General features: G+C 41.8%; 3 protein-coding genes across 4 annotated transcripts; 2 read left to right on the top strand and 1 right to left on the bottom strand.

Moving 5' to 3' along the window:
* Positions 1 to 2,099: 2,099 nt before the first annotated feature.
* On the top strand, positions 2,100 to 8,606 carry LOC115365398 (chondroitin sulfate N-acetylgalactosaminyltransferase 1-like). Its single transcript, XM_030060384.1, has 9 exons — positions 2,100 to 2,472; positions 2,628 to 2,728; positions 2,998 to 3,176; positions 4,323 to 4,539; positions 5,019 to 5,120; positions 6,213 to 6,394; positions 7,290 to 7,384; positions 7,538 to 7,619; positions 8,198 to 8,606. The coding sequence occupies exons 1-9, from the start codon at positions 2,110 to 2,112 to the stop codon at positions 8,470 to 8,472; spliced, it is 1,596 nt and encodes a 531-aa protein (XP_029916244.1). The 5' UTR covers positions 2,100 to 2,109; the 3' UTR covers positions 8,473 to 8,606.
* Positions 8,607 to 10,628: 2,022 nt separating this feature from the next.
* Positions 10,629 to 19,622, top strand: LOC115365806 (phospholipid phosphatase 1-like). Of its 2 annotated transcripts, XM_030060977.1 has the most exons (8): positions 10,629 to 10,725; positions 10,920 to 11,074; positions 14,193 to 14,344; positions 14,553 to 14,833; positions 15,168 to 15,225; positions 15,715 to 15,891; positions 16,066 to 16,206; positions 19,612 to 19,622. In XM_030060977.1, exons 1-7 carry the CDS (start codon positions 10,697 to 10,699, stop codon positions 16,192 to 16,194), a joined length of 981 nt encoding a protein of 326 aa, XP_029916837.1. In that variant the 5' UTR covers positions 10,629 to 10,696; the 3' UTR covers positions 16,195 to 16,206; positions 19,612 to 19,622. The 2 variants fall into 2 exon arrangements, with proteins under 2 accessions (XP_029916837.1, XP_029916836.1); XM_030060976.1 differs by lacking the exon at positions 19,612 to 19,622 and having other exon boundaries at positions 16,066 to 17,072.
* Positions 19,623 to 22,151: 2,529 nt separating this feature from the next.
* LOC115365874 (ATP synthase subunit alpha, mitochondrial-like) lies at positions 22,152 to 26,454 on the bottom strand. Its single transcript, XM_030061075.1, has 11 exons — positions 26,301 to 26,454; positions 25,720 to 25,795; positions 25,090 to 25,259; positions 24,607 to 24,780; positions 24,250 to 24,416; positions 23,807 to 24,107; positions 23,273 to 23,497; positions 23,067 to 23,174; positions 22,765 to 22,909; positions 22,469 to 22,619; positions 22,152 to 22,361 (listed from the first exon to the last, which is right to left on the bottom strand). Exons 1-11 carry the CDS (start codon positions 26,358 to 26,360, stop codon positions 22,283 to 22,285), a joined length of 1,656 nt encoding a protein of 551 aa, XP_029916935.1. The 5' UTR covers positions 26,361 to 26,454; the 3' UTR covers positions 22,152 to 22,282.
* Positions 26,455 to 26,480: the final 26 nt, after the last annotated feature.

Genomic DNA, 26,480 nt, shown 5'->3' with positions numbered 1-26,480 from the left:
GACGAGGATAGCAAAGGAGAGAAGTTCAAGATTCACCAAGTTCTGGAGTCGGCGTAAATAAAAACAGAGACCATCTGCACTGTGCCCCATTAAATGTGCAGGACCCCTTCCCATTGGTGGAATCCAACGGGTACCTAGCTATTTCTCGACAACAGATTGCAGGTGGCAGAGCATCGCAGTCTGAAGGGCATTCCTTACTCACGCTGCCTTCTAATTAGACTTAAGGGTAAGCAGAGCCTCTGAGGACCTGAAAGGGAATTCAAGATTAAGGCAGATGGTCTGAGATCTCACAGGGATGGCAGTGAACACTGGCTCTCATAGAAAGCGAGAGAGGGGAAGAGAGAGGGAGGTGCTGTGGAAGGGTGGAGACTGAGAGGAGAGGATGAGAGAGAGGAGGTACGCGGAGCTCTGTAGGACTCAGTTTACAGTTTACTCCTGAAGGCCCGCTTCAACCCTCAAGTTTGGAGATGAGAGACAGCAGCAGAGGAAGAGTTCAATGTTATTTATTAAGTTCTTGCCGATAATATCCAGATATTTACCACAAAAGGGACAAAAAGCCTGCAAACTCGTAAGAGAGATTTTAGTGACAGTTTAAGGCGACATTCAGAGGAATGATGGACACTGGTTCGTATCTTTCCTGCAAAATCCACAGCAATCGGTGAGTAGAATTTATGTTATTCTTAATTTCTTTTGTTCTTTCCTTAATTTGGTTTGTTGGGTGCAAAATATATGTTAGGGGATGACACTTTAAGGTTTGAACTTGGGATCTTTGTGTCTCTGCAAACTGCATTCATTTTCACCACGTGAGTAGATGTGATAATCTACTGAGATTTATAGCTTGCAAGGTAGTCAACTGAGCTAACGCCATGATCAAAGCTTTGCAAGCTTTTCAAACAGATGAAAAGCTTTTATACCAGCCACAAGTGCTGTGAAAGATTGCAAACATAAGCATAATATTCAGGCTTTCAAAATTATGGATGCTGTGTAAGCATTACTTTTGGACCGTACACTACTGCACAAAGTCCAATAAGGTCTGATGTTTTTATTAATATGCATAGCTTTAAAGCGCACACACACACACACACACACACACACACACACACACACACACACACACACACACACTCACACAGACACTACTAGGGTGGACCTGAAAATATAAGCAAGTCTTTCACAAGATCAGCCTATACCTGAGTAATAAAGAGCCAACTGTGCTGTGAATAAACTTTGACGATGGCAACACACACAGTCAAGCATGCCTACTCACACACACACACACACACACACACACACACACACACTCACACCGACACACACACACACACACACACACACACACACTGGGTGGAGAGACACACAGAGAAATGCTTGTTTCTGTCACTTCTCTCTTCAGCCTCGTGGCACTCAGAGTGAATGTAAGGTCAGGTCTTTTCCTGTGCTTTTATATGAACCCAATCTAACAGTGATGATGAGTCTTCCTCAAACTCAAGAGTCCTCCTCTCTAATTTTTTTTTTTTTACATCTGTTGTGAAATGTTTGCCCTTGGGCCCTTTAGTACCCTTTAGTTCTATGACCAGTGTGTGGAGTGCGTGCCTTGGGCTCACAGTGCATTTGCTTTGAATGTTTAGTCTCAATAGCAAGACTCTTCATACTAAAGTATTTACTGTACAAAATGCCTTCACCTCACACAGTAACCCATTGAATGTAATGATCACAACATGCAGTAACTCAGCAGCATTGTGTTTTGTCTGGTTGCAAATGAGATTAAATATTTACTGTCTTCTCAAATGTATTTTCTTGTCATTCTAGGGGATTATCACTGCACTGATGTGAGACAAACACATGGAATCCACATGTAAGAGAAACTGACACTTAAACCATGTATGAAAACACTGCTACTGGATGTGACAGGTGACATAACAGACTGAGGATGGCATGAGAAGTCTCATTTAAAAGCCATATTTTTTAACTCTGGGTTGGGACCCAGAATGGATCACTTAAATTTTTCTGGTTGCATCTCCACATGACAAAAATTCCTGTTTTGTTTTGCTAAATGTTTGGGGCTGAAAGTGTTTAAGACGCCTTGCTCAAAAGACAAAATCCAACACAATGCTCAAACGGTGGCTGATAGCCATGGCGGCCCGTGTCGGTATCATCGTGTTGGTCATCTGCTGCTGTCTGTCGCTGTTCTACCTCCTGGCCTGTAAGCCGGCAGCTCGCCGCAGCCAGCAGTCTCTGCTGTGGTCTGGAGGGGCCACCACCAAGGAGGGATACATGGCCTTACTACAGGAGAGAGAGGACTCTCACCGACATTACATTAACAGCCTGACGAAGCAGATAGCCCAGCTGAAGGAGGCTCTGCAGGAGAGGACGCAGCAGCTTCAGGACTCTTTGGAAAAGGCAAAGGCAAAAGGGATTCTGCCTCTGGGTCTGGAGAGCCTGCACAAAACCCCAACACAATCTGACCTTAAGGTAGGAACAACAGGAAATAGACAGATTCTAGATACAGATATAGATATTGATGCAGCTCCTATGGCAGACCTTACATGCCCCCTGTGGAGCGTGGCAAGAAAAAAATGACTTCCCCAAGAGATAAATAATAATAAATGTTACATCATTTCCTCTAGGAGTTCTTCCGATCCCAGCTGAACCAAGCTGAGGTGAACTCCGGGGTGCAGCTGCCCAGCGAATATGCAGTGATTCCTTTTGACACCTTCACTCTGCGTAGGTGAGTGGGACAATGTGAGATCAATTTATAAGTGGGATTTAAGGGATCTCTCCAACTTGCTCAGTGCAAGAACTGTGTAACTGGGGCATCCCACTGGCTCAAACTGTCCTCGCTACAGCAGCCCAGATTCAGCTGCAGCCCAGTGTTTTTACTGCATGTCACTGCCTCTCTCTCCACCCTGTCCTTCCTTTCTCTGCTGTACATGTCTAATAAAGCGGAAATACTCAAAAATAATCAGTCAGTCAGTGGTTGCTTGTTTTGTCACGCAGGGTGTACCAGCTGGAGACCGGGCTGACCAAGCACCCTGAGGAGAGGCCAGTGAGGAAGGACCGCAGAGACGAGCTGATCACCACCCTGGAGACGGCTCTGCATGTCCTCAACGGACCTGAGCAACGCAGCGACACCACCAGGAGAAAGCACATATACTCGCCATCAGACTTCATAGAGGGTGAGAGGAGTGTGGTTCATGAACGTTCGCTCATTTCATTCAGTTTCTTTGACCAGTTTTAATCACTGTCGGGATCACGGAGGGCTGGATGTTGTCCTTGCACGAACTGGGTGGGGATACATCCTGAACAGGTCACCGGTCTGTGGAAAGACTAATACAAGAGGACAGACACACAGTCCCATTCACAGCTATGGGTAATTTAGAGGCTCCAGTCCACCTGACTTGCATTTGTTTGGAGTGTGAGAGGAAACCCATGTAAATGTGGGGAGGACATACAAAATCCAGGCCAGCCATGGGAAAAGTACTCAAATCCTCTAGCAATACCATAATGGAAAAATGTTACCTTAAAAACAAAACTCTTGCACTCACAATGTTACCTGAGTAAAACTCGAGAGCTCTTAGAATAAAATAAAATGGACTCCAGTATCAAAACTAAGTCATTGTGAAGAATATTTCCCTTCACAGTGTTAAATTATTGATGCATTTACCAGTAAGAGGCATTTTAATGTGGCAGCTCTGACTGCTCCATATACCATTGGCTGGTTTCAGTTCTGACAATGTTTTATATTTTATGTTTAGTTTTTTTTTTTTTTTTCCAATTTTCAACATATATATTAACATACAGTGCATCTGATATACAACACAGTTATGGCTACTTTTCACATCATATTTTATGTTTTGCATGTAGAAGCTTATTCTGCAACTAGTAACAACAGCTGTCAGATAAATGAAAGAAAGTAAAAAGTGCAGTAATGTAGTAAAGGTGCAGTTTAACAAAATGGAAATAAAGTAAAGTGCTAGTTCCTCGAAAGTGCAGTACTCGAGTAAATGTGCTTGGTTACTTTCCACCTCTGTTCCAGACGTAAAAGCCTGGGGATCAACCCCTCTTGCTTTAACAAGTGACAACCAGTGTGCTGCCCGGATTGAAGACTCAAAATGTATATATTTGTCTTTCATTTCTTAACGTGTATAATGAGGTTACCACAAAATCCAGTACAACTTCACAATATCACTGTGACCTCTGTCCAAAAACGTCACTTGTGTAAAAAGGTTGTAAAAAAGGAACAGAAGTCGCTCCTCTAATATCCTTAAAGTAGCTTCTCCTCTTTTCTTCTCTCTCTCTCTCTCTCTCTCTTTCCGTCACAGGGTTGACTCGCACAGAAAGGGACAGAGGGACCGTATACGACTTGATATTTAAAGGGGAAAGCCCACAGGACTTCACACAGCTGGTGTTCTTCCGGCCCTTCGGCCCCGTGATGAAGGTGAAGAGCGAGAGTGTGGACACGCGCACCATGCTCATCAACATCATCGTGCCTCTGTCCAGGAGGGCGGACGCATTCAGGAACTTCATCCGTAACTTCAGGTATCACGTGAAAGTACACAAACTAATACACAGTCAGTGATACATTTAGAACCTCGGTGCGAATCTCTATCTTAATGAAACAACTTGGACACATGCCAGTAATATGCCTGTGCCTGTTGCAGAGAATTCACTGAGAGAATTTGAAAAATTTTAAAGGCATGCTCCACAACTATGAAATTCTAGTCCTGGGCTGAGAAAATGTAATTCAGCAGCATTATTGATTTATATCTCCACTGAATGAAACTCTGCAGTGTAGAAGTAAATCTAATACACGTCTGCTTGGAGGAATGCTTTGCCCAAAAACTATATATGTTATATCATTTACTTAACTTTGTTCTCTGTGAGACAAGCAATTTAAAAAGTTTTTCACTGGACACTGCAGACAACTGGGGGTGAATAAATGATACAACACACACAATTTTTGGGTGAATTATTCCTTTAAGTGGTGTCTAACGACTGCCTCCGTGCTTCTGCTTCAGGGAAGTTTGCATCCAGCAGGACGGCAGGGTCCATCTCACTGTGGTCTACTTTGGTCGTGATCAGATAGAGCAGGTGAAAGCCATGATGGACCAGACCACGCGGTAAGATTCAGCTCGCATTAACACAATGTGTTGAGTTAACCAAAATATAAATGAACTCTAGTTATTCAAAAATAGCATCTTCAACAATCTGTCCCTGTGATCTTGGACAGCCCAGTCTGGGATTGTCACATGACCGAGATGAGAGAGAGGTGGGTCTGCTGTGATGATGTCATCAAGACACAAATCCCAAAGCTGCTCCATTTACAGCAAATGAGAGACTGAGTGTCTGCACACAGTTAGTCAGTCACCCAAAGTCACCCAAAATTACATTTTACGTAGATGTATGCATGCATTTTTAAAATTTTTGACCTAACCCTGAGCACAAAATAAATAAAGGTTATATGGGTGTAAAATCTCAAACAAATATTCCACGATTTCATCATATGCAATCTTCTGTTTATTTATAACAAATCAGCTCAGGGTTTGTCTTTTGATGACACCACAAATTATCATTATACCCCTTAATTTCTGGATTCTGGTGTTTGGAATGGAAATGCTCAAGTTCAGGAATAGTGACTAAACTGTGCTAAATTTAAAATTTTACATTCTGATAAGAGTGGTTTTTATTTCGCTGAATCATATTGATGGATGAGTTAACACTGAGAAGGAGAATGTTGATTAGTAGATTACCGCATGACTGCGACAAAATCAGAGCTCATCTAATCACAATTGGAGATGCTTCTGTGCTGCACTGCGGGTATTTTGTGGATAAGATAAACACTGTAACTGCGAGGGTATCACTGTAATAATCAGCTTATCCGCCGAAGCCTCTGGACCCTGGGGAACACCACAGACCCCTCTGTAGAGCTCAGGCTGTGATGAAAAAATCATAATAATCTTTTTTTCACATTACTGCAGATCTTATCCTCTCAGATAAGATTATCTTCAGGCCTATGCGTGGAAATAAATTCCCCGTGGTCTGTTGTTAAATAAAACAAAACTGTGTGATGCTAGACTTATGAAACTACACACTTACTTGATAACTGTGTTTTTTTTTTTACAGATAATTTTCAAATGATAATCCACTGTAAACTCTGGTAACTATTAAGACTTTAAAAAGCATCAGGTACCTGCCTCTCCTCTTACCGTCAGGGAGACTCGGTTCAGGGGCTTCACTCTGATCCAGCTGAATGAGGACTTCTCTCGTGGGCGGGGCTTGGACGTTGGCGCCCGGGCGTGGAGGCGGAGCCAGAATGTGCTGCTCTTCTTCTGTGATGTTGACATCCACTTTACTTCTGACTTCCTCACATCCTGCCGCCTCAAGGCAGAGCCCGGTAAGAGAGGGACCTGCCCATAAAAATAAATATGCCCTCATATGATGTTAACATGAACTCTTGATCCATACTGTGTCTGTGCAAGTGATTTGTAACCTACTGTAACTTAACACGGTTAAAACATGTTAGATTAAGGTTATGGTTAAGATTAGAGGTAAGTTTATAGAGTTAAGTGTTGGTCATGATTAAATAAGGCAAACTTTCACTGAAAATGAAAACTTAACTCAAGTGTATACTACACACTAGGGATGCACGATAATATCAATGCAATACTGGCATCAGCTAATATCAGCTTTAAAAGGAAATATTGGTGGACAAATGTGACCTATTTCACATATCAGCAGAAATTTTCATTTCATACTGATTTATGAAATAGGTAAAATTTTCCCTGGTTGTGGCTGTCAGGATTGCCTCTGGGAGAGCATCATTCAAATCTGGCATTTTTGGCACTGCTGAGAGTACTTCCCAGACATAACTTGTCAGTCACTCAGAGTTCCTGTAGGTGTCGCTCTTTTCTTTATGTGTTTGGTCATGTCACTATCCAAACCTTCTTCTGTTTACTCCCAACAAACCAGTGTTACTGCACCCAGTGACATAAAATGCATCAGTTTGTGTGCCAAGGTATTTTTCCTGGGGCAAATACGCAACCGCAAGGTGCTTAGTTATTAACGAATGAATCATTACTGAAATAAAATCAGGAACAGAGAGCAGCAAACACATATTTATTCATGTGACAGTATCATAGATTAACACTTTAACTACCACTGTTTTGCAAAACCTGTGTGTTTACGATCTGTGCACGGCTAGTCGGTTTTGTATCACATTGTCGGTGACAAAACTATTTATTTTGGGATGTTTGGTTCAGTTGTTTTGCATTGCTTTACCTCAACTGCAGGTAAGAAAGTGTACTACCCAGTGCTCTTCAGCCTGTACAACCCATCTCTCATCTACATTAACCAGACACATCTTCCCCCTGTTCAGCAGCAACTGGTAGGTCCAAAGGCATGCAAAAGATGTACATGAGTGAGTGAGTGAGTGAGTGAGTGAGTGAGTGAGTGAGTGAGTGAGTGAATTAGAGTGAGTGAATTAGAGGGATACAAAAGACTGAGCTCTGATCAAGGTGTTGCGGCTCATTTTAAACAGGTGATAAAGAAGGAAACTGGTTTCTGGAGAGACTTTGGGTTTGGTATGACCTGCCAATACAGGTCTGACTACATCAACATAGGTAATGTCACACGTATGTTCAACAACTTCATCAACGTCTTTAACACACCCTCTGATCCAGTTTAGTAATTAAAGCTAAACAACACATAACAATAGTAAAACTTTATATATGTTATTAAGCTGTGACACTTGGGTTCACCAGGAGCTCCACTGTGGAGCACAGACCTCCTGTGTTTCACCTCCCCATTCATACTGTGTTCACAAAGCAGCTCTCAATCACATAGCATTAACTAAAATGTGAAAAAGTTAGAAACATGACTCAAAGAGGTTCACATTAGGAAGCAGAGGTCAGACTTAATTTGGTCGCTGAATTTTGAATGAGAAAGTAGATGTGATGACCATGAAGACTCGAAAAGAACAAAACACAAAAGCCACACTTTTTACACTGACTGAGTCATGGTAGTGTTCATATTAAAGTTAGAACTATGTTTTTGAGAGCCGTTTTGTGAACACAATAGGGAAGGGGGAAAAAGCAAGATGGAGCCCCTGGTTAACCTGAGTGTCAGAACATAGACTTATAATGAACTCAAGGGCATATCGAGGCACATGTGTAGCTTTAACCTGCACATCTCTCGGCAGGTGGTTTTGACCGCAGTATCAAAGGCTGGGGACTGGAGGACGTGCACCTGTACAGGAAGTACCTTCACAGTAAACTGATGGTGATCCGCTCTCCGTCTCGAGGCCTTTTCCACCTGTGGCATGAGAAGCACTGCGCAGACGAGCTACCTCTGGACAAGTACAAGATGTGTATGCAGACTAAAGCCATGAGTGAGGCCTCACATGGCCACCTGGGAGAGCTGTTCTTCAAACAAGAGATCGAGGCCCATTTCAACTCCCAGAGGCAGAGAAACTGAAGTGACTAATGAGGATTTGCATAATCTCATATTTGCTTATATTAACTTATGCCCTAGAACATCCTAGAAAATGTCAGACACTGTAACAAGAAGCCAAACGGTGACTTATTCTAAGACAATCAGGCCGTTTCTTAAATCATGTCTCCATGGACACATAAACCTGAGTGGAGCAAACACTGTATTAAACAATGTCTGATGCTGATTTTTATGTTAATAAATGTATGAAATGAATGTTTTCTATTTAAATGACTGTATGTTTTCTTCACATAAAAAACTCACCCTGTCTTTGGTGCACTTCACTGCCACTGCCCTTAGGAGGTCTGTGGTTTGTGTAAACTTTCCTAAAGGCCAGCACAATAAAGCAAAGCTGCCACCAATACATCAACCACAGTTCCTACACACACACACACACACACACACACACACAAACGAACAAACATTTAGTCGCAAGAGTGGCATAGTCTTTGGTTCAGTGTTTTTCAAATCACTGCAGTTATTTAGATTCAAGAGTAATAGGAAGGATATAAAATAATTAATTTATAGTTTATGAAAAATGGCCTACAAATATGATAGTGCAACTCATTTAAGTATTGTGCAGCTATACTACAGCCTACCGCAGGTTTTAAATAAATGTAAGAAAAGGTTGTATTATCACAGGAGGTAAGTAATGCCCTAGGCTACTACAGACACTCCCTTTACGAGCATGGAGGAATTTACCATCTGTGTATTCTCACATTTATCTGGTGATTGGATGTTTGATGCTTTGATAGGTTCATACAGATGAACAGGTAATGAACAGGTTTTTTCCGTAGACTACCTCCCCGTGGTTACTATTCATAGGCCCGGTGACGCACTGTCCTCATCCCGAGGATGGACAGCAGAGGGGTGGAGCCTGCGCGAGCGGCTCAGTATCGGCCGACGGCTGTCGTAGCGCGAGAGCAGGCACGCGATAGGCCCGACACGCCTGCTACCGGGTCTCTATCTAATGCTGCCTTCAGGTGCAACAGTAAACTCCTATTTTGGAATATCGGACCATTAAAGGGGAACCTATGTGTCTTAATTGACTTCTGTTAATGTCTAAATTGTGATTCCAGTAGTCATTTAACAATGCAGCATGTATGAAGCAAGATGCTTTCATATTGTTTTTCACTTTTTTGGTGCTTCTTTTCATTGTTAATTAAAATTCAAACTTCATGCTATGAGAGTTTTCATCACTTTTCTTGATTGGCACCAAGCAGCGCGCAATGTGATTACAAATGGCATAAATGTTGTTTATCTTTAGACTGGAACATCTGGAACATCTCTGGCTTTGCTCAACTCGCTCTTCATCAAACAGAGATGCTATGACAAAACCAAATTAGGGTTCATGTTTGCTGTGATGGACAATCTGGTTTGGGCACCTTTCAAGTCAGTGAAAGTTGTTTTTGATGTTGCACAAGAATGAACGGCAGCATACGGGTTGAGAAAAATAATGAGCAACCCCCAGATGACTGGCACTTTAAAGAACCATTGATAGAGAAGGCAAAGGAGAGCAGGGGCAGCATAAAATGAAATAAATGAAATTTTAAAAATTTAAGACAAGACATTATATTATCAAAAATGTTGACTGGAGAAAGGGTGGGAGGGCTCTCAGATCAAGAATTAAAGACAAAATACATTGCTCAAAAAATAACAAACAATACATGTGGACTGGAATTATATAAAGCAAATTAGCCAAAAGCCTATTTATAAGTAGTAGTAGTAGTAGTAGTAGTAACCGCTGATTTGGGTAGCTTTCCCCTTTTCTATCATTTAATGACACAACCTGGCAACTCCAATGACATATTGCAGGAATTCCCCGGCTCCCAGTCACATTTTTCTCTTAATTCTCTTAATTCAACTGTAGCTGCAGTCCCCAACTGGTACAAAACACACCTCCATGGTGAAACACAGACCCACATCAGTATGAGAAACGCCCATTTTGACAGTACAAGAAACCCCCACTCCATGTTGGTTAAGGTCAGAGTAGGTGATGATAGTGAAGAGTGGGCGTGTTTTTTTTACTAGTACTGCAAGCCTCAGCTGGACCGATGTTCATGCGCGCCTGTTGATGGTGATATTTCCGACCGTACCTGAAGGCAGCAGCGATCACAACGAGGAGAGGAGCGCTTTCAGCTGCACCAGTTATTACAGCCCTCAGGACAGTACAGTATATTATTATGAGCTGAAGAAACCCTGCTGTATTATGAAGTTGGTTTGTGAGAAGTTAAGAGGGTGAGAGGCACTTCACATGTCTAGTGGTGTTAGATTAGTCCTAGCCTAGTTGGTAGAAGTTGATTTTATGACTTAGAGCATATTTTAGCCAAACTTATTATTTTTTTAAAGAAATCCCTAGTTTTTAGTGTCGGACAGTCCAATTAGGTTGCAGCACAATGACAACAGTGTGTTTCAATTTTTTGTACAAATAGCGAGACATGTCCGACAGATAGGCTGTCTCTCCTCTCGCCGCAAGACAGCCGGGACTCGACATTTTTTGCAAAGACAGAGACACGAAGAGGACGCAGAATGTTTAAAACCAGGAGGATCCCGCTCATCCTGCTCGACATTACCTGTCTTATCCTCGGTATGTACAGCTGATTCACAGCCGCCTCTTTGAACTGCCTATCGCCACATCACACCACAAACTGAACGCTGTAGGACTTCAAAGCTGCTGTGTACAGTCGCAAGAAATGCCCCAACCAGGCCTATACTCTGTAAATAGCCTACACATCAAATGAATACTTTGGAAGGCTTGAGGTTTGGGAAGGCAGGAAGACGGAAAAAAGGGCCACGGCAAGGCTCACACTGTATATTTTTCTAAAGAAGGCTGTATTTTTGCCCATATCCCCCCAAAAAACCGGATTCAAGCATTCCACTGTAAAACTACAAAAAGTGAGATAGTGGCAGTGTAAGACAGCAGAATTACCTTATGGCCAAATGCATTGAGCTGTAATGTTGGTGCAAAACTCATCAACATCTTTAAGACAAAGAAAATGAAGGCAGGAGTAAAGGAATGCTGGGCAGGTTACATTGTTCTTTCGTTGAAGTCTTTATTTCTCTCATCTCATTCTTGATCAGATAAAAATGTGTAAACATTTTGTTCCAGAGATAATTGCCCGTGACTCATGTGCAAGTCCCGCAGCGTGTTTAGTCAGTGTCTTGTGGTGGGCTTGGCTTCAGACATAACAGCTTGTGTTGCGTTGGCACACTCATATTCTGTAATAGACCTTTGCTTCTTCCTTGATCTGCCTGATCTGAACAGCTAAAGTGAAAGCTAGTTCTTTCTTTTGGCTTCCGTGTCAAAGTAATGTCCCTTGTCATATGCCCTGCCCTCTATTCTAACATCACTTGATCTCTTTGTGTCTCTTTGTGTAATGTCTGTGGAAGCTGGACTGTTTTTAAAGTTATATCCATAATGTTGTAATACTTGCATGATATACTTGTGGTAACATAAGAATGACAAACCATAAATTATAAACAGGGCTCAACCCTTCAGCAGAGCCTCTCCCTCTGTTTCCTCATTCTTCATACACCTTACCTTATGTAGAGTTTTCTTTTCCTTTTTAAAGTAGATACTAGAGAGAAAGAAACCTGAGCCATTGTTTACAAAACCAGTTGTCAAGTCAGCAGTTCAGCGATGTCTGCATTTAGAGCTGGTTTTATTCTTTTCAAAAGATTGCTCATGTATGCTGGCCTACATCAGGGAGCTGAAAGGGCTAATAAGCTTAATAAAAGGCCTGTGACTGTGTGTTATGACCTGTATCTAATGTCTAGGGGAACACAAGGAGTAATAAGTTCACCCAAAACCTACCCCAAAATGGAGCCAAAATATCAGGAAAAGGCTGCTGAAACACTTTGAATGTAACAAAGAGTGACTTTTATTTACAGAAAATGATTAAGAGAGATAAACTAACTCAAATTGCTGAAATAGCAGAAAATAAGACATTAGAGTCTCCAAAATCAAAACAATAGAAAGGCCACTAACTAGAAAATAAAAAGCACAGTTGGTCCACAGATCAAAGAGAAAACAATAGTAAAGCCCCTAACTCCCAACAAAACAAAAGGGCAAATAAGCAAAACAAATAGCAGAGAAACCCTACAAAGCTTCCTTAAATTTAACAAGACCAGTTTAACAAGGTGCTTTTATCAGCTACTCAACAAAGAAGGATAAGCCAAACAGAGCTGTATCAACGTGCTATCAAGGACAGTTTGAGCAGAAGAAACAAGCTTAGCAACAACAGCACCAACCCAACAAACAACTCAGAGGCAAAATGCCAAGTGCGCTGCTTTTATGATAATTGAAGTTCAGGTGTGGCTCATCCAAGCACTCAGACTCTGTTTCCACCCACAAAGAACTAGTTCTGTTGTGGTTTGTGCATTAAATTTTGAGCTGTTCTTTGCATTTCCACCAAGTATAGATTGGTTCTCAACTGAAAAGTGGGTTCTCAGATGGAACCAGAACATAGTAGCTCTCAAGTTGAAGACAAGTCCCAAGAAACTTTGTGGTCTGGTTAAAAATACTGATTACAGATGTTTTTTTGCCAACACTAAACAGGGACTCCCTCACACTTGTGTACACGTTTGCAAATAAAAACAAAACATAAACAAACCAACCAACCAACAAACAAATAATTTAGAGTTCATAATTCTTAATCTGAACCCTGTTAGTCTCAGATTAGGGATTTTACTTATTCCAACAGGATCGAGGGATCAGGCTTTGTGCTGCACTCATTACCTGAGTGCTAAAGTTTGTTGTGCACGCCCATCACGGGGGATGCACCAGTTCCACTCCAAAAATCAGTCAAAATGCAGCCCAATGCCTTAATTTACACCTTGGTTCCAAGAATCTTGAATCGAACCAGTTTGAGAACCATAACCTTTTTGGTGGAAACGCAAGTAGCCCTCTGAGATATACGGATAGCCAATCCATCACCGAGAGCATCTTATTCGTTCAACTCAAATGACAAAAATATCTCTACAGCCAATGATAGTGTCATACATTATTCTTCCTGCAGACTCATCCTGCAGCATGTGATGCCTCTGATTAATTTGTTAATCACCGTAAGATTGAGGTTTAGCCAACACACCATTTTGCCATCTCGTTCCTTTTTTGCAACACTTTGGAAAGCTGCACAGGAAGTGAGCGCAAGAGAGGGGCAGATGAAAGAATGTGCAATCAAATCAAGCCGGAGCATGTCTAACCCTGACTCTTGCATAAATTACCATTACAATTCATTGCTTCACCTCACCATAACATTGTTGTGTTATAACTGTACCATACTGTTCTGTTATATACAGACTAAGACTTTAACACTGGCCAGACAGTATTTCCAAGTCCCATTTTTGAGCTGTCTGGCATGTTTTTGCAATGCTTGTCTGCAGAAACCCAAGTCTGCCAGCTTTCTAATTTAGCTGTTATTGTGTAACAACTCCCTTTGTAAGAATGCATAAAGAAGCTCTCCCTTAGAGCCAAATGAATCCCACAAGAACCACTAGTGAGACACATTGTCAGACATTTCTTTGGGAGGGGAATATCTCAACTATTCTAAGTCATCCTAGCACATTTCACTTCCTGTTATTTGATTTTGGGGAAAGTAAAACATGAGGAAATGTTTAATAGATTTAATTCAAAATTTAACAAATATTCCAGAGATTAAGGTGCCATCTCAAGTCATCCTCTGGCTCTCTCTTCTCTTTACCAGTTGGAATTCCATTTTGTGTCCTTAATATTCAACACAACCCGTTCAAACGGGGCTTCTTCTGTAACGATGAGTCTATCAGATACCCCATCAAAGATGACACCATATCCTACCAGCTGCTGGGGGGAGTCATGATCCCATTCGCACTGATTGTGGTAAGTGGACTTTTCTAATTCTTCTATAAATTTTCCAGCCTTACAGTGTCATTGCAAAAAGTCCTAGGAGTCCTATTATGTTTGCCTTACTATTGTAATTCACTATTTTGGTTCACCATATCTCAGATTAGTGTGTTTTTTTTTTTTCAAAGTGTGTGGCTGTTTGCCTCAGAAACAGTTGCTAACGCTGATTTGTTTGCTATTGCAGCTCATCTGTGGCGAGTGTCTGTCTGTCTACTTGTCTCGCATAAAAAAACAGTCTTCAGCTATGAGCTACCTGACATGCGTCTACAAAGCCGTGGGTAGCTATTTGTTTGGAGCTGCTGCCAACCAGTCTCTGACAGACATAACCAAGTACTCCATCGGTCGCCTGCGACCTTACTTCCTGGCTGTGTGCAAACCAGCCTGGGACCGCATCAACTGCAAATCCGGGGGATACATTCAGAACTACACCTGCAATGGAGACAAGTTCCTGATAGACGAAGCGAGGTAATGACCCTGTGCATGTTTAATCCTCCTGTCTGGTATGCACCTAATGATATAAGAAAGCCTCATTATCTTAGACATAGCCTCATAATAGATGTGGCTTTAACTTGCATTGTTAAAAGTGTTTATAGCCAAATCAGTCTTTTCATATTGATCATCACAACCTGCAATCATGAATTCAGTTCTGAATTTAAAATAATGTGACAGTGATCTGTTTTGTTTGTGGCAGATGTTCTTTGATATGAACCCAACTCATGCATTTCATCTGAGATTCTGTTGAAAGACTCAGATTCCGACTTATGTTTTCATTTGGAATATTTCCTTTTCTCTTTTATAGACTTTCCTTCTTCTCCGGTCATTCGTCCTTCTCTATGTACTGCATGCTGTTCCTTGTAGTAAGTACATATTTTGCCTCTTCATCATACAATTGCAGCTGAAGTTTGGTTCACATTTACCATTTTTCATTTACCATATCTGAGCACAAGATAACTTAAACTACATACATTGTTGTTGATGTATTGTTGCATTCATCATTCCTTTCATTCACTGAGAAATTCATCGTCTTCTGCTGCTTTCTTTGCCAGAACCTTAATTTGATTGGTTGAAAACAGTTCATTGTTTTCTCTGCAAAAAAACAAACAAACAAAAAGAGCTCTGACACTGAGCAGAAAATATAGTTAGAAATATTGTTTTGAATGTTGTATTGTAATTATTGACATAGAAACAGGCGTTTTGTATAGTTAGGATGATTTACATTTTCTAGTAATAATATGCACTTTTATAGTTGTTATCTATATGTGAATGAGGCTTGAGAATGACTGTGAGGCCATTTGTATTTCCACTTATGAGCTTGTCTTGTGTCTTTCTCCCTTTGCCTGCTGCAGCTGTACATTCAGGCCAGAATGAGGTCAGAGTGGGCGAGGCTCCTGCGTCCCACCATCCAGTTCTTCCTGATTGCAACCGCCCTGTATGTGGGGCTTTCACGGGTGTCCGACTACAAACATCACTGGAGTGACGTGCTGGCCGGCCTCCTGGAGGGTGGCATTGTAGCCGTTCTCACTGTAAGACATAAACCTATTTGAGTAATGGCACATGGATTATGTTAATGTGATTTTTATCATGGCACAGGATAGAACAAAAAAAGTGTGATCTATTTTGATATCAACGTTGCTAGACATTGCTAGTCCTTTTTTTTTATGAGACTATTATTTATAGCCATGCCTCTTCATCTGCAGGTTTTCTGTGTGTCTGGCTTCTTCAAACAACCAGTTGCACCAGAGGTGACACAGGAGGAGGAGGAGGCCTCACACACCAGTTTACAGGATAACCCTTCCAATGGGAACCACTATGGCAGCACAAACTGAAACTGTGGCCTTGTAGATTGTTATAACATAGGGCCACAATCCCAAAAAGCGGTGACGGAGGACCTAACACACAGCGCACCAATGCACTGCAGGTCTTTGGCATTAACAGCTGGCTGTTTCTATGCATTTCTTCCACATAGTTTTACCCTGGAGCCAATGATTCTGCCTGTAGGCTTCATCTTTTACCTTTGGTGTGGTGTGTAAACCTGGACTGTAGGAAAAAAAGTTCATTAAGAAAACGGTGCTGGCACTTTACTCAAGTAAACAGAACAGATGTTTCGATCAGATTTTTAGGTAAATCCAACATGATACGGTGTTTATATAACATAATTTATTGTGTCATGGCCAGACAGAGTACAGTATGTTGGATTTACTCAAAAAAACGTAATGATAGCATTCCTGTCTGACAGTGTGAGCTTGTTGGAAATGTGGTTAGTAGTATATATTGGTCTGAGGCTGTCACCATGAATGAATGAAATTCCATTCACCCAGAATATAATGAACGTCTGTGTGCACACTGTAAGCAGGCTTGTAGAAGGCCTGGTACCTGTGAATAAGAAAACCTGGACTGTCCTTAAACATAAAATAGAGTCTGAGCTCAGAAATAATATATTTACTTTATATATTTTTGAGTTTGCCTCAGTCAGATTGTTGCTGCTACCTGCTCTAAAGTCCAGTCCCTGGTATCATTCCATGTAATATGATAAATAATTTTATGATTTATGATGGAAAATGCAATGCAATGATTTTATTTTTTACTGTTTGTATAAAGCTCTCTATGTTTTTGCTCAAGCTATAAACAATATTGTTGAGAGCAGTATTGGGAGGCTGTGACAAAATAAAGAGAATTTCCATTTTGCTACTTTGTTATAAAGGAATCAAACGGTTTATGTGTGTTTTGTCCATATATTAAAAAAAAAAAAGGCAGATAAGAGAATGGTGCCTTGGTTATGGTGAAACCTGCTGCTTTCACAACAAATGTCTCAATTTAGATGCTTTTTTTCAACATGGTTGTAGTTTAAAGTTTAGTGTCAAAGGGGAAACTAGTGTGATAAGGGTAAGGATTGGGCAAGGGTGGGATCCAGAGATCAAATTCCCTCAGGAATGTAGTCCTGAAACAAAAGTATCTAAGAGCTCTCAAACATGACACTGCTCTGGGCGGGTCATCCATTGTCTGCACAGCAAGGCCATAGAAACCACCAGCATGCAAATGTAAAGAAACCTCACAGTCCAGTGTTAAGCGGAAAAACATGTTGACATGGAGGACTCTGGCTACAAGCACCAGTTTGCATATAAACAAGAACCAACAGTCGTTATGCATTGCACTTTGAGTCCAAGAAATGTTCTGCCAGGTGGAGAGGTCATCCCGTCTCCAACCGGGGACGATTTTGTAAGCAGACAGGCCCTGATCCTGAGCTGTAAATGGACATGGATTTATGTTACAGTTGAAATCCTATTACAGAGACAGACTGAGAGAACTAGGCTAAAGAGATGTTTCACACGCAGTCGGTATTAAACCAAAGTTCACTCAATAAGTTTGGTAGCTATCAGTGGAAAGTATTTCATAACCTGTTATCTTGAATCAGAATGAGCAGTAATGAGTGAATGACAAGTTAAAGTTTTCAAAAATAGTTTGAAGTGTTGTCATTGCATTTGTGGTTTTTTTTCTGACACAAAGCACTTGTAGTAAACACCCAGACCGTTTATCTGCAAACCACTTTTTCCCCATTTTCAGTTCCTCTTAAAACTCAGATATTGTCACTTACAAATGTGAATATTCAGAATTAATGTTAAACATACCTCAGCATTTTTTTTTAAGGAAATGTGTTCATGTGATTCACTCTGGTATTTCTTCCTGAAAAAGTTAGTGTAAACTCCATTGTCTCTCCTGAGAGTAAATCAGATTATGGAGCAGAACACTTCCCTTGCTTATTGCATTTGAGATACAAGGGATTCAACTCAGTGCTTCCAAGGCAGAATTTAAAGTGATACAGTTTTATAGCTCCTTGTGCTTGACTTTGAAAATTGCATACAATGCCTGAAGAACAATAAACAACGATGTAGACATAGTCTGAAATAACTAGGGAATTTTCCAGGGAGATTGATTGGAGCTATAAGGAATCAGCAGTGCAAATGGCAGCTGAGACCAGTGACAGATGAGACATGTATTATGAATTTGTCTACCATGTATAACTAACAGAGGGAATTGAAAATGAACTATTAATGCAAAATTGTCATCAATATTTCATTGTCAGCACATCATGACTCTAAGCCCATATTGTTATTCTAAAACTGCTCAGTTTACCACAGCATCACTTCTTCCTCCCCCCCATGTCTGAAATCTGGCTGATCATTTTGTCTGCTGCTCCACAGAGCTCCTGTTGTCACGCTGACCTCAACAATAGTCCTCACTAACAGCAGCTCCATTCACCCTCTGTCACATGTTTCGCTTTATGTCTCCAGGCCGTGATGCCGTTCGTGATAGAGGCAAGTCATAATGCAATTGTGTGCAATGGGGGCAGTCAAAGGAACCTTCACTTAAATAATTAGATTCTAGTGCAAAGGATCCACATCTTATGTCCCATTCTTATGCATAGCAGCCCTTTTTCCATTACTTGAATATTTGTGGGTTAGTGGTAAAATTGGTGACGCACCTCATTGCCTCTCATGTTATTTTCCTCCCTCTGAGCTGGATGTGTTAATGCTTCTCTGGAACTACTGATCATATTCTCATGATGCCAGCATTCTTGCTCTCGTGAGACAAATAGGAAAGGTACCAATAGAACTCACCATCCTATGTTGACGCCACGACATGCAAAGCTATTGTAAGACAGAGCTTTGACTATGAGACAGTCAGTGGAGAATGAGTCTCACTAGTTATAGGAATGACTTGCAGGAAAACAGTTATAAATGCTGGTAGATGGATGTGTCAGGTACAACAAGTCAGGTACAACAAGTAGTTTTGAACCCTGCCTATTAGGGGGAAGGGGTTGAAGGACAGATAGAGAGCTGAAAGTGAAGAAAGTAAGGATGGAGGTGGGATTTGTGTAGAACAACAGCTCTGTCTGCCTCATTCAGGTGCATGGATCTCATGCTGGAACTGTATGAACAGAGATGGACAAAGAAAGAGAAAGAGAGAGAGAGAGAGGAGAGAATAATAATCTCTGTCTGTAAGATCCAACACCCCACAGAACCTCAAGGTAACCCCAACTTACTCTAGCCCGAACAAATTATCATTAAACAAAATTAAAATAATAAACAATGAAGTTTTTTTTTAAATCTTAAAATTTTAAGGAATGAACAAAAACCCAATGAAGACGTGTTTCTTTTGGCTGTTACCAGACTACATGACAGCAGAGGACTTTCAGTCTACTGACTCAATTGGTGCATCTTGGCTGTTGAAGCAGGCCAACACAGGCAAACAGACCTCATTGTGTCTACTCTACATCGTCACCACAGGAAGACTGAGCCTCGGTCTCACTTCCTCTCTGGCAGCGCACGCTAATGTCAAACATCATGTTAGAGCCTTACAATCCCCTCAAGCCACTAAAACCTCTCTGTATGTGTGTGACGAGAAAGTTTGGTGTGAAACATCAGTGCAAAACTGCTGTCACACACAAAGAGAAATAGGATCCAACATAAAATAATAAATGTTGATTACCGTGTAAACCTCTGCTTTGGAAATGTATGTCATATCAGTCATATCAGTACACATTGAATGGAAATGAGACTCTCTCTCTCTCTCTCTCTCTCTCTCTCTCTCTCTGTGTGTGTGTGTGTGTGTGTGTGTGTGAGAGAGAGAGAGAGAGAGAGAGAGAGACTGCAGGGAAGTTGGGTAAATGTGTCAGCATTATATAGAAGCATAAAATCCCTCCATAAACTGTGGGTCCAAAGTCTGAGCCCACATCCAAGAACTGTTTTGTTCCATTATTAGTCAAAGACTGTGTCTCTGATTGATGTTTCACTAATATAAGTCAAAACAGTTGTCAATATTTACTGAGTCAAAATTTCTCAATATTTGGGGTATCCAGTGTTTGTCTGAAACACGGCTTGTTGTTGTTGTTATGCATGAATTTGCAGATTCATTCATCCACAGAGTCATAGGATCCACAGATTCATCCACATTATTCCACTGATTTTTCTCTTTTTTTTTTTTTTCTTTTGGAACATCCCAGAGCATGTCTTGTGATGTTTCATCATTTTCCTTTTCAAATGTTTCTGGAGATGTTGAAATGGGTTGCGGCCTGATGACTGTTTGCCTGTGTGTTCAGATAGGCCTGACGTTGCTCTGCAGACTGGAGTGCTGTTTATGTTTGGTTGGTGTGTAGCTGACTTTGTGCTAGTCATTGGCTCCAGAACAGGTAAAACATCCACGCACCTGAATGTTTCCACCACCATGTTTTAGCATGTTAATCTCTCCTCTCCGTTTCCTCACATGAACTCGCTGAAAGCAGCTATAAAGTTCACCCTTTGATTCATCTGTAAACAGACACGTTCCCAGGAATCAGCAGTGACATGCTGATATTGGCTGGCATGTGATAAATGTTTACACATCTTATTAAGGGCACAGTTTGCCAACCATTTTCTCTACTCTTACTAACTGGCGTGAGGCGTTCTTGTATTGTATTGTTCTTGTATCTTGTATTTTGGATGAAGATGCTGATCTTCCTCATAAAGATGATGAACTGATGAATTACTCTTCAGATGGTATGGTTGCCGTAGGTCTTGCTTTTAATGCAAATGACTTGGTTTGTGAATACCTCTCGTGTGCATTGTAGTAAAATATAAGTAAATGTAATTAACTGTAATCTGTAATTAACTGTAACAATTGAACTATAAGTTGCTGCAGGAACACAAGGTCAAACAGTGTATTGGGAGCTTACATTTTATTTTCATGAAATACATGGTGTAACAATTGCAGAGAGCCCATCTATATCATGTGCAATCAGATAGTCATTTCAGTTTCATACATAGATATGTAAAAAATTGATCTTTAGAAGTACTAAAAACTCTTAAATAAGGATCATCAAGTGAGTAAAATATTAGTTTTTGACAAATTATGCAATAAACACTTCTTGATAGTGGACTAAGATCTTTGCTCCCCAGTGTATGAGTACATTAATTATGGATTTAGCAAGCAAGAGCAGCAACCCATGAAAAAGTACAAACATGACAGAAAATCTGGTCTGAGTACCACGCTCCCCTTCAAAATGATCGACTATCATCACCTACTGGACATGGTGAGTACTACACTGGCTCACAGTGAATGCCACAAGTTCTTTTTCACTGTTGAGACATTTGCCTGAAGTCTCTCTATTATGCTTTGTAGAAAATATGCCAAGGGTTTTGTAATTGCAGTCAATGCAGTGAACTATTTTGTGATACATGATAAAGAAGGGGAGCACAGGTGTTTGCTGCAGGGCAGTAAAAAGATAGATGGTTAGAAATAAAGACTCACAAGAGAACATAAAGAAGCACAACAGAGCAATTCAAGATGAAATATTTAATATGTGACAAATGTCACCATATTTATTACCATTGTATCAAACATTTTACCCCGTCATTCAAACTAGGTTTGAGAAACTAGGCATACACCTCAACCTTTACACAGTGAATCCTTGATGAGCAGGAACCAACACTCCAAGTCCATCATAACGCCATCCAGTTGCCTTCCTTAATTTGATGCTCCGAGTAGGCCACGATCTCAGCACAGTAAACATTTGAATTCATGACAGTCTATGTGCACCGTTTGCATTCACTCATTTAATGTAACTGTGTTTTAATTTAATGACATGTTCAGGCAAACATGAAAGTTATTTTAACAGTGTTTTGAAAACCAAATAAGTGTTCTTCTCACAAGACATTACTCATCAGCCACTGGAGAAATCTAATCAGCGGCCACCAACTTACCAACTACAATTAGTTAAGCGCACATTCAGAATAATTTTACAGCACAGTAGGGTTGTAAAATTTTATTCTTCGGAGAAATCTGTACATGGAGGTTTTGGCCTTCAGTGTGTTCACATACATAAGCATAATGGGGACACAGACAGGTAGCGCACTGAAGATCAAGAGGAAGTGCTATCCATTACTCAAAACTGGACAGGAAGTTCAGTACAATCTGCTTCAGTTTAGCGTCTGATGCCTCAGAGATCTTGCCGTCGGCCCTGAAAAGTGAAAACAGAACCAGGTCAAGTTAGATAAAACTTAAATGGTTCAAACACTGGACACTATTGTCCAAAATGTATCAATGTGGGTGCAAACTCTGTCTTACTTGATTGCGGCGAGCAGGTCCTGGTGCTGGCTGAGGATGTGCTGCAGGAAAGCCTTCTCAAACTTTGTGATCTTGCTGGGCTCCATTTTGTCCAGGTGACCTCTGACACCGGCATAGATGACCGTCACCTGCTCCTCAATGGCCATGGGGGCTGGTGGGAAGAGACAAAATAAGTTGAATGGTCTAATAAAATTCATTTACTTCCAACTGAGCATTTCTATTATTTTAACTTTTTACAAGCCATCAACAATATGGCTCAATCAGCGCGCCCCCTTGGAAAAAACGTTAATACTCACAGTACTGTCCCTGCTTGAGCAGCTCAGTGAGCCTGACTCCCCTGTTGAGGAGCTGCTGGGTGGCAGCGTCCAGGTCAGAGCCGAACTGGGCGAAAGCAGCCACCTCACGATACTGAGCCAGCTCCAGCTTCATGGTACCGGCCACCTGCAAGGAAGCAGGGAAAGTTGCAATAGAATTCATGAGATGTGATTGTGAGCACAACTTATGTAAGATGCTGCTCTGCAAAGACTGATTATAAAGCAAAACCCACACGTAAATTTACTAAGTGAGTAACTACAAATCTAACCAACTTATAGCTTACCTGCTTCATGGCCCTGGTCTGGGCAGCAGAGCCTACTCTGGACACAGACAGACCCACGTTGATGGCTGGGCGGATACCCTTGTAGAACAGCTCAGTCTCCAAGAAGATCTACAGCAGAAGGATTGAGAGTAAATATGGTAGCATTTTCAGGTATGTGCAGGATCATGCACGAGACTTGAATGGACAAGTACCAGTTTTTGACTTACCTGTCCGTCTGTGATGGAGATGACATTGGTGGGGATGTAGGCAGACACGTCGCCGGCCTGGGTCTCGATGACGGGGAGGGCAGTGAGGGAGCCGCCTCCGAAGTTGTCGTTCATCTTGGCAGCTCTCTCCAGCAGACGGGAGTGCAGGTAGAACACATCACCAGGGTAGGCCTCACGACCGGGAGGACGACGCAGCAGCAAGGACATCTGACGGTAGGCAACAGCCTGGCATGGACATAAGAGAGTAGCCAGTTTAAATTCTGCCTCCTTTTCTACATTTAGATTCATGCACAATAGCTCTTTGAAAATGGTTAACACAACCTTTCAGCAGCTGCACTTCCAAAATTAACCTATAACTTTTAAATTAGGCTTCTCATTTCATCGTGCTGAAAACTGCAGACAGAACATAAGGTGACTATTCTGAGCTAAATGCAATTATAAGCAACCTTAAAAAAGGTCAAATGTGCTTTAGAGATTTGAACACAAAGCTACTGTTATTTGAGAATTAAAAAGTCAAGACATGTTCTGACTCACCTGCTTGGACAGATCATCGTAGATGATCAGAGCATGCTTGCCATTGTCTCTGAAGTACTCTCCCATGGAGCAGCCAGAGTAGGGAGCCAGGTACTGCAGAGGAGCAGCATCAGAGGCGGTGGCAGAGACCACAATGGTGTACTTCATGGCATCAGCATCAGTCAGCCTCTTCACCAACTGAGCCACAGTGGACCTCTTCTGACCAATGGCAACGTAGATGCAGTACAGCTTCTTCTTCTCATCGGTTCCCTCATTGAAACGCTTCTGGTTGATGATTGTGTCAATGGCAATGGCTGTTTTGCTGCAGAAAGAAAGAATTTTTGCAAGTTAAGACAGGGTCTGGATTTTATACTGTCTTTAGCCAAAGTTTCAGTTTGCCTAATCATAGCTGTGGTTGCATGTCCTGTTGTCTGTAAAGATGTCTCCATTCCCAAAGTACTTACCCAGTCTGCCTGTCACCAATGATCAGCTCACGCTGGCCTCTGCCAATGGGCACCAGGCTGTCCACAGCCTTGATTCCAGTCTGCATGGGCTCCCTCACAGAGATACGAGGGATGATGCCAGGAGCCTTCAGACCCACACGCCTACGGGTCTTGGAGCCCAGGGGACCCTGAGAACAGGAAAAGTAAAGAGATTTAATATCACACTGACTTCATCAAGATGCTGAAATGTCTAAAGAGGGAGTCTGACATTACATTAGCAAGTAAAATTTAAGCTAAACTGTCCAATATCACAACAAGTTCCATTTGAGGTAAATTTCCATTTCATAGAAAAAGAAGTTCTAGAGGCTGAAGTGTAACCTTTCCATCGATGGCATTTCCCAGAGCATCCACCACACGGCCAAGCAGCTCATCACCAACAGGAACATCCACAATGGCACCAGTCCTCTTCACAATGTCACCCTCCTTGATCAGCTTGTCGTTACCGAACACCACAACACCAACGTTGTCAGGCTCCAAGTTCAGAGACATGCCCTGGGCGAGGAAGTTATGTTAAGTTGGTGGACTTAATACCTGTACATGTTACTTTTACATCAAGTGCAGCTAATGCTGAGTTACAATGCATTGACAGATTAGCTTAGGTAGCATTTTAACTTTCATTCAAACTGGGAAGAGTACAATATGTTCTTTTTCATTTTGGTGAAACCAAGAGGACATATAAGTGATCTGCATTTCTTCATGACATAGGTTTTATGGCAATGTGACAGATCTTGTGCAATCTGCATCAATTTATATATAGTTTCTCCCTTTTTCTCTCTCTCAGGGACAAGTTATTAGCCACACCTTCAGCCCAGAGGAGAACTCCACCATCTCCTCGGCCTGGACATTCCTCAGCCCATAAACTCTGGCAATACCGTCACCGATGGAGAGCACACGTCCCGTCTCCTCCAGGTCTGCAGAGGTGTCTGCCCCCATGATCTTCTCCTCCAAGATGGAGGACACCTCGGCCGTGCCTGGGAAAGAGCAAAGAACACTGCTACAGGACCTTGCTTAGCCACAACTGCACAATAAAATGAAAGTAGATCTTTAATTTTCTTCAGGTTTGTGTCACAACTGCCAAGGTCACATAGACATCTGAGGTTATCAGACCTTCATTCGAGCCAAAAAAAAAAAAAAAAAAAAAAATCTGGCAACCTACGCATTTTAAATTCTTACAGTCAAAGAATAATTTGAAAACTATTAAGCAGGCTTATCAAAAGACACTTCTTTAGTAAATAAGCCTGCGGTGTGCAGTTCAGCCCATTTGACAAAGCCTCGGACATGAAAAAGGCTCTGGAAACACAGCACATTCAATGACCTGCATCAATAACTCAGGCGAAATGCGAGGATCCGTCTGCTCACCCTTCGGTGCCGACCTTAGAGGCCTGCAGGGAAAAGCGGCCGCTGCTCATGTTGCCTTTTTGGCTTGCTCACCTGTCTTCTGGAGCCATGGTCTGTGTGTGTGGAGGTGGTTGACCCCGACGCAGGCAGCCGGCACAGTCTTGGACACCTAGATTCAAGAACAGGCGGCCTCAAATGAGAACAGTTTCGCCTTGCAAATTAAACTATGCACCGATACAATAAAATGCACAAAACAGTTGGCAACGACACTTTTGATGTGCAATCCTTGAAAGGCAGGAGCTGGCGTGTGCGGTAAAAGAGGACATGCGCTGTCAAAGCTTTCTGACCTTCAGAGCGTGGCTGAATGAAAGCTCGGTTAGCATTAGCTCCGCTGGCTGACATGCTAGCGTTAGCGCAGCTCGCAGCCACAAATAATACACAAGAGCATCATAAAAATCGACTAACATTCGTGTTTTCAAGTTACGAATTTAATTTACTGAGCACAATTGCTTTTATGCAACGTTTCCACCGCGAAAAAAGTTGTCTAATACGCGCATGGATTATAAACGTCTGCGGCCTGCGGAGTTACCCTTCACACCCATACGGCTCACAATGACATTGGCAAACTTTTATCGTCACTTTTAAGTTGTGAAATAGTTGAAGGCGACACTTACAATTCCAGCCCTCCTTGGTAGGGTTCTGGCCAAAGCCGCTGCAACTCGCACGGATAGCATTTCGTCGTGTTGCTTGTGACCTGTCCTGCACTTGCGGCAACGACCTGCCTGTGAGGGAGAATGTAATGGCTGAATGAACTCTTCTTCTCCTATTTATGTTGGACGTGCGCGTCTCGCCAG

This window comes from Myripristis murdjan, chromosome 9 (assembly GCF_902150065.1).
Source record: "Myripristis murdjan chromosome 9, fMyrMur1.1, whole genome shotgun sequence".
NCBI classification, from domain to species: domain Eukaryota; kingdom Metazoa; phylum Chordata; class Actinopteri; order Holocentriformes; family Holocentridae; genus Myripristis; species Myripristis murdjan.
Note: the sequence above shows the minus strand (reverse complement) of the source record. Positions and strands in the feature narration are given on the sequence as shown.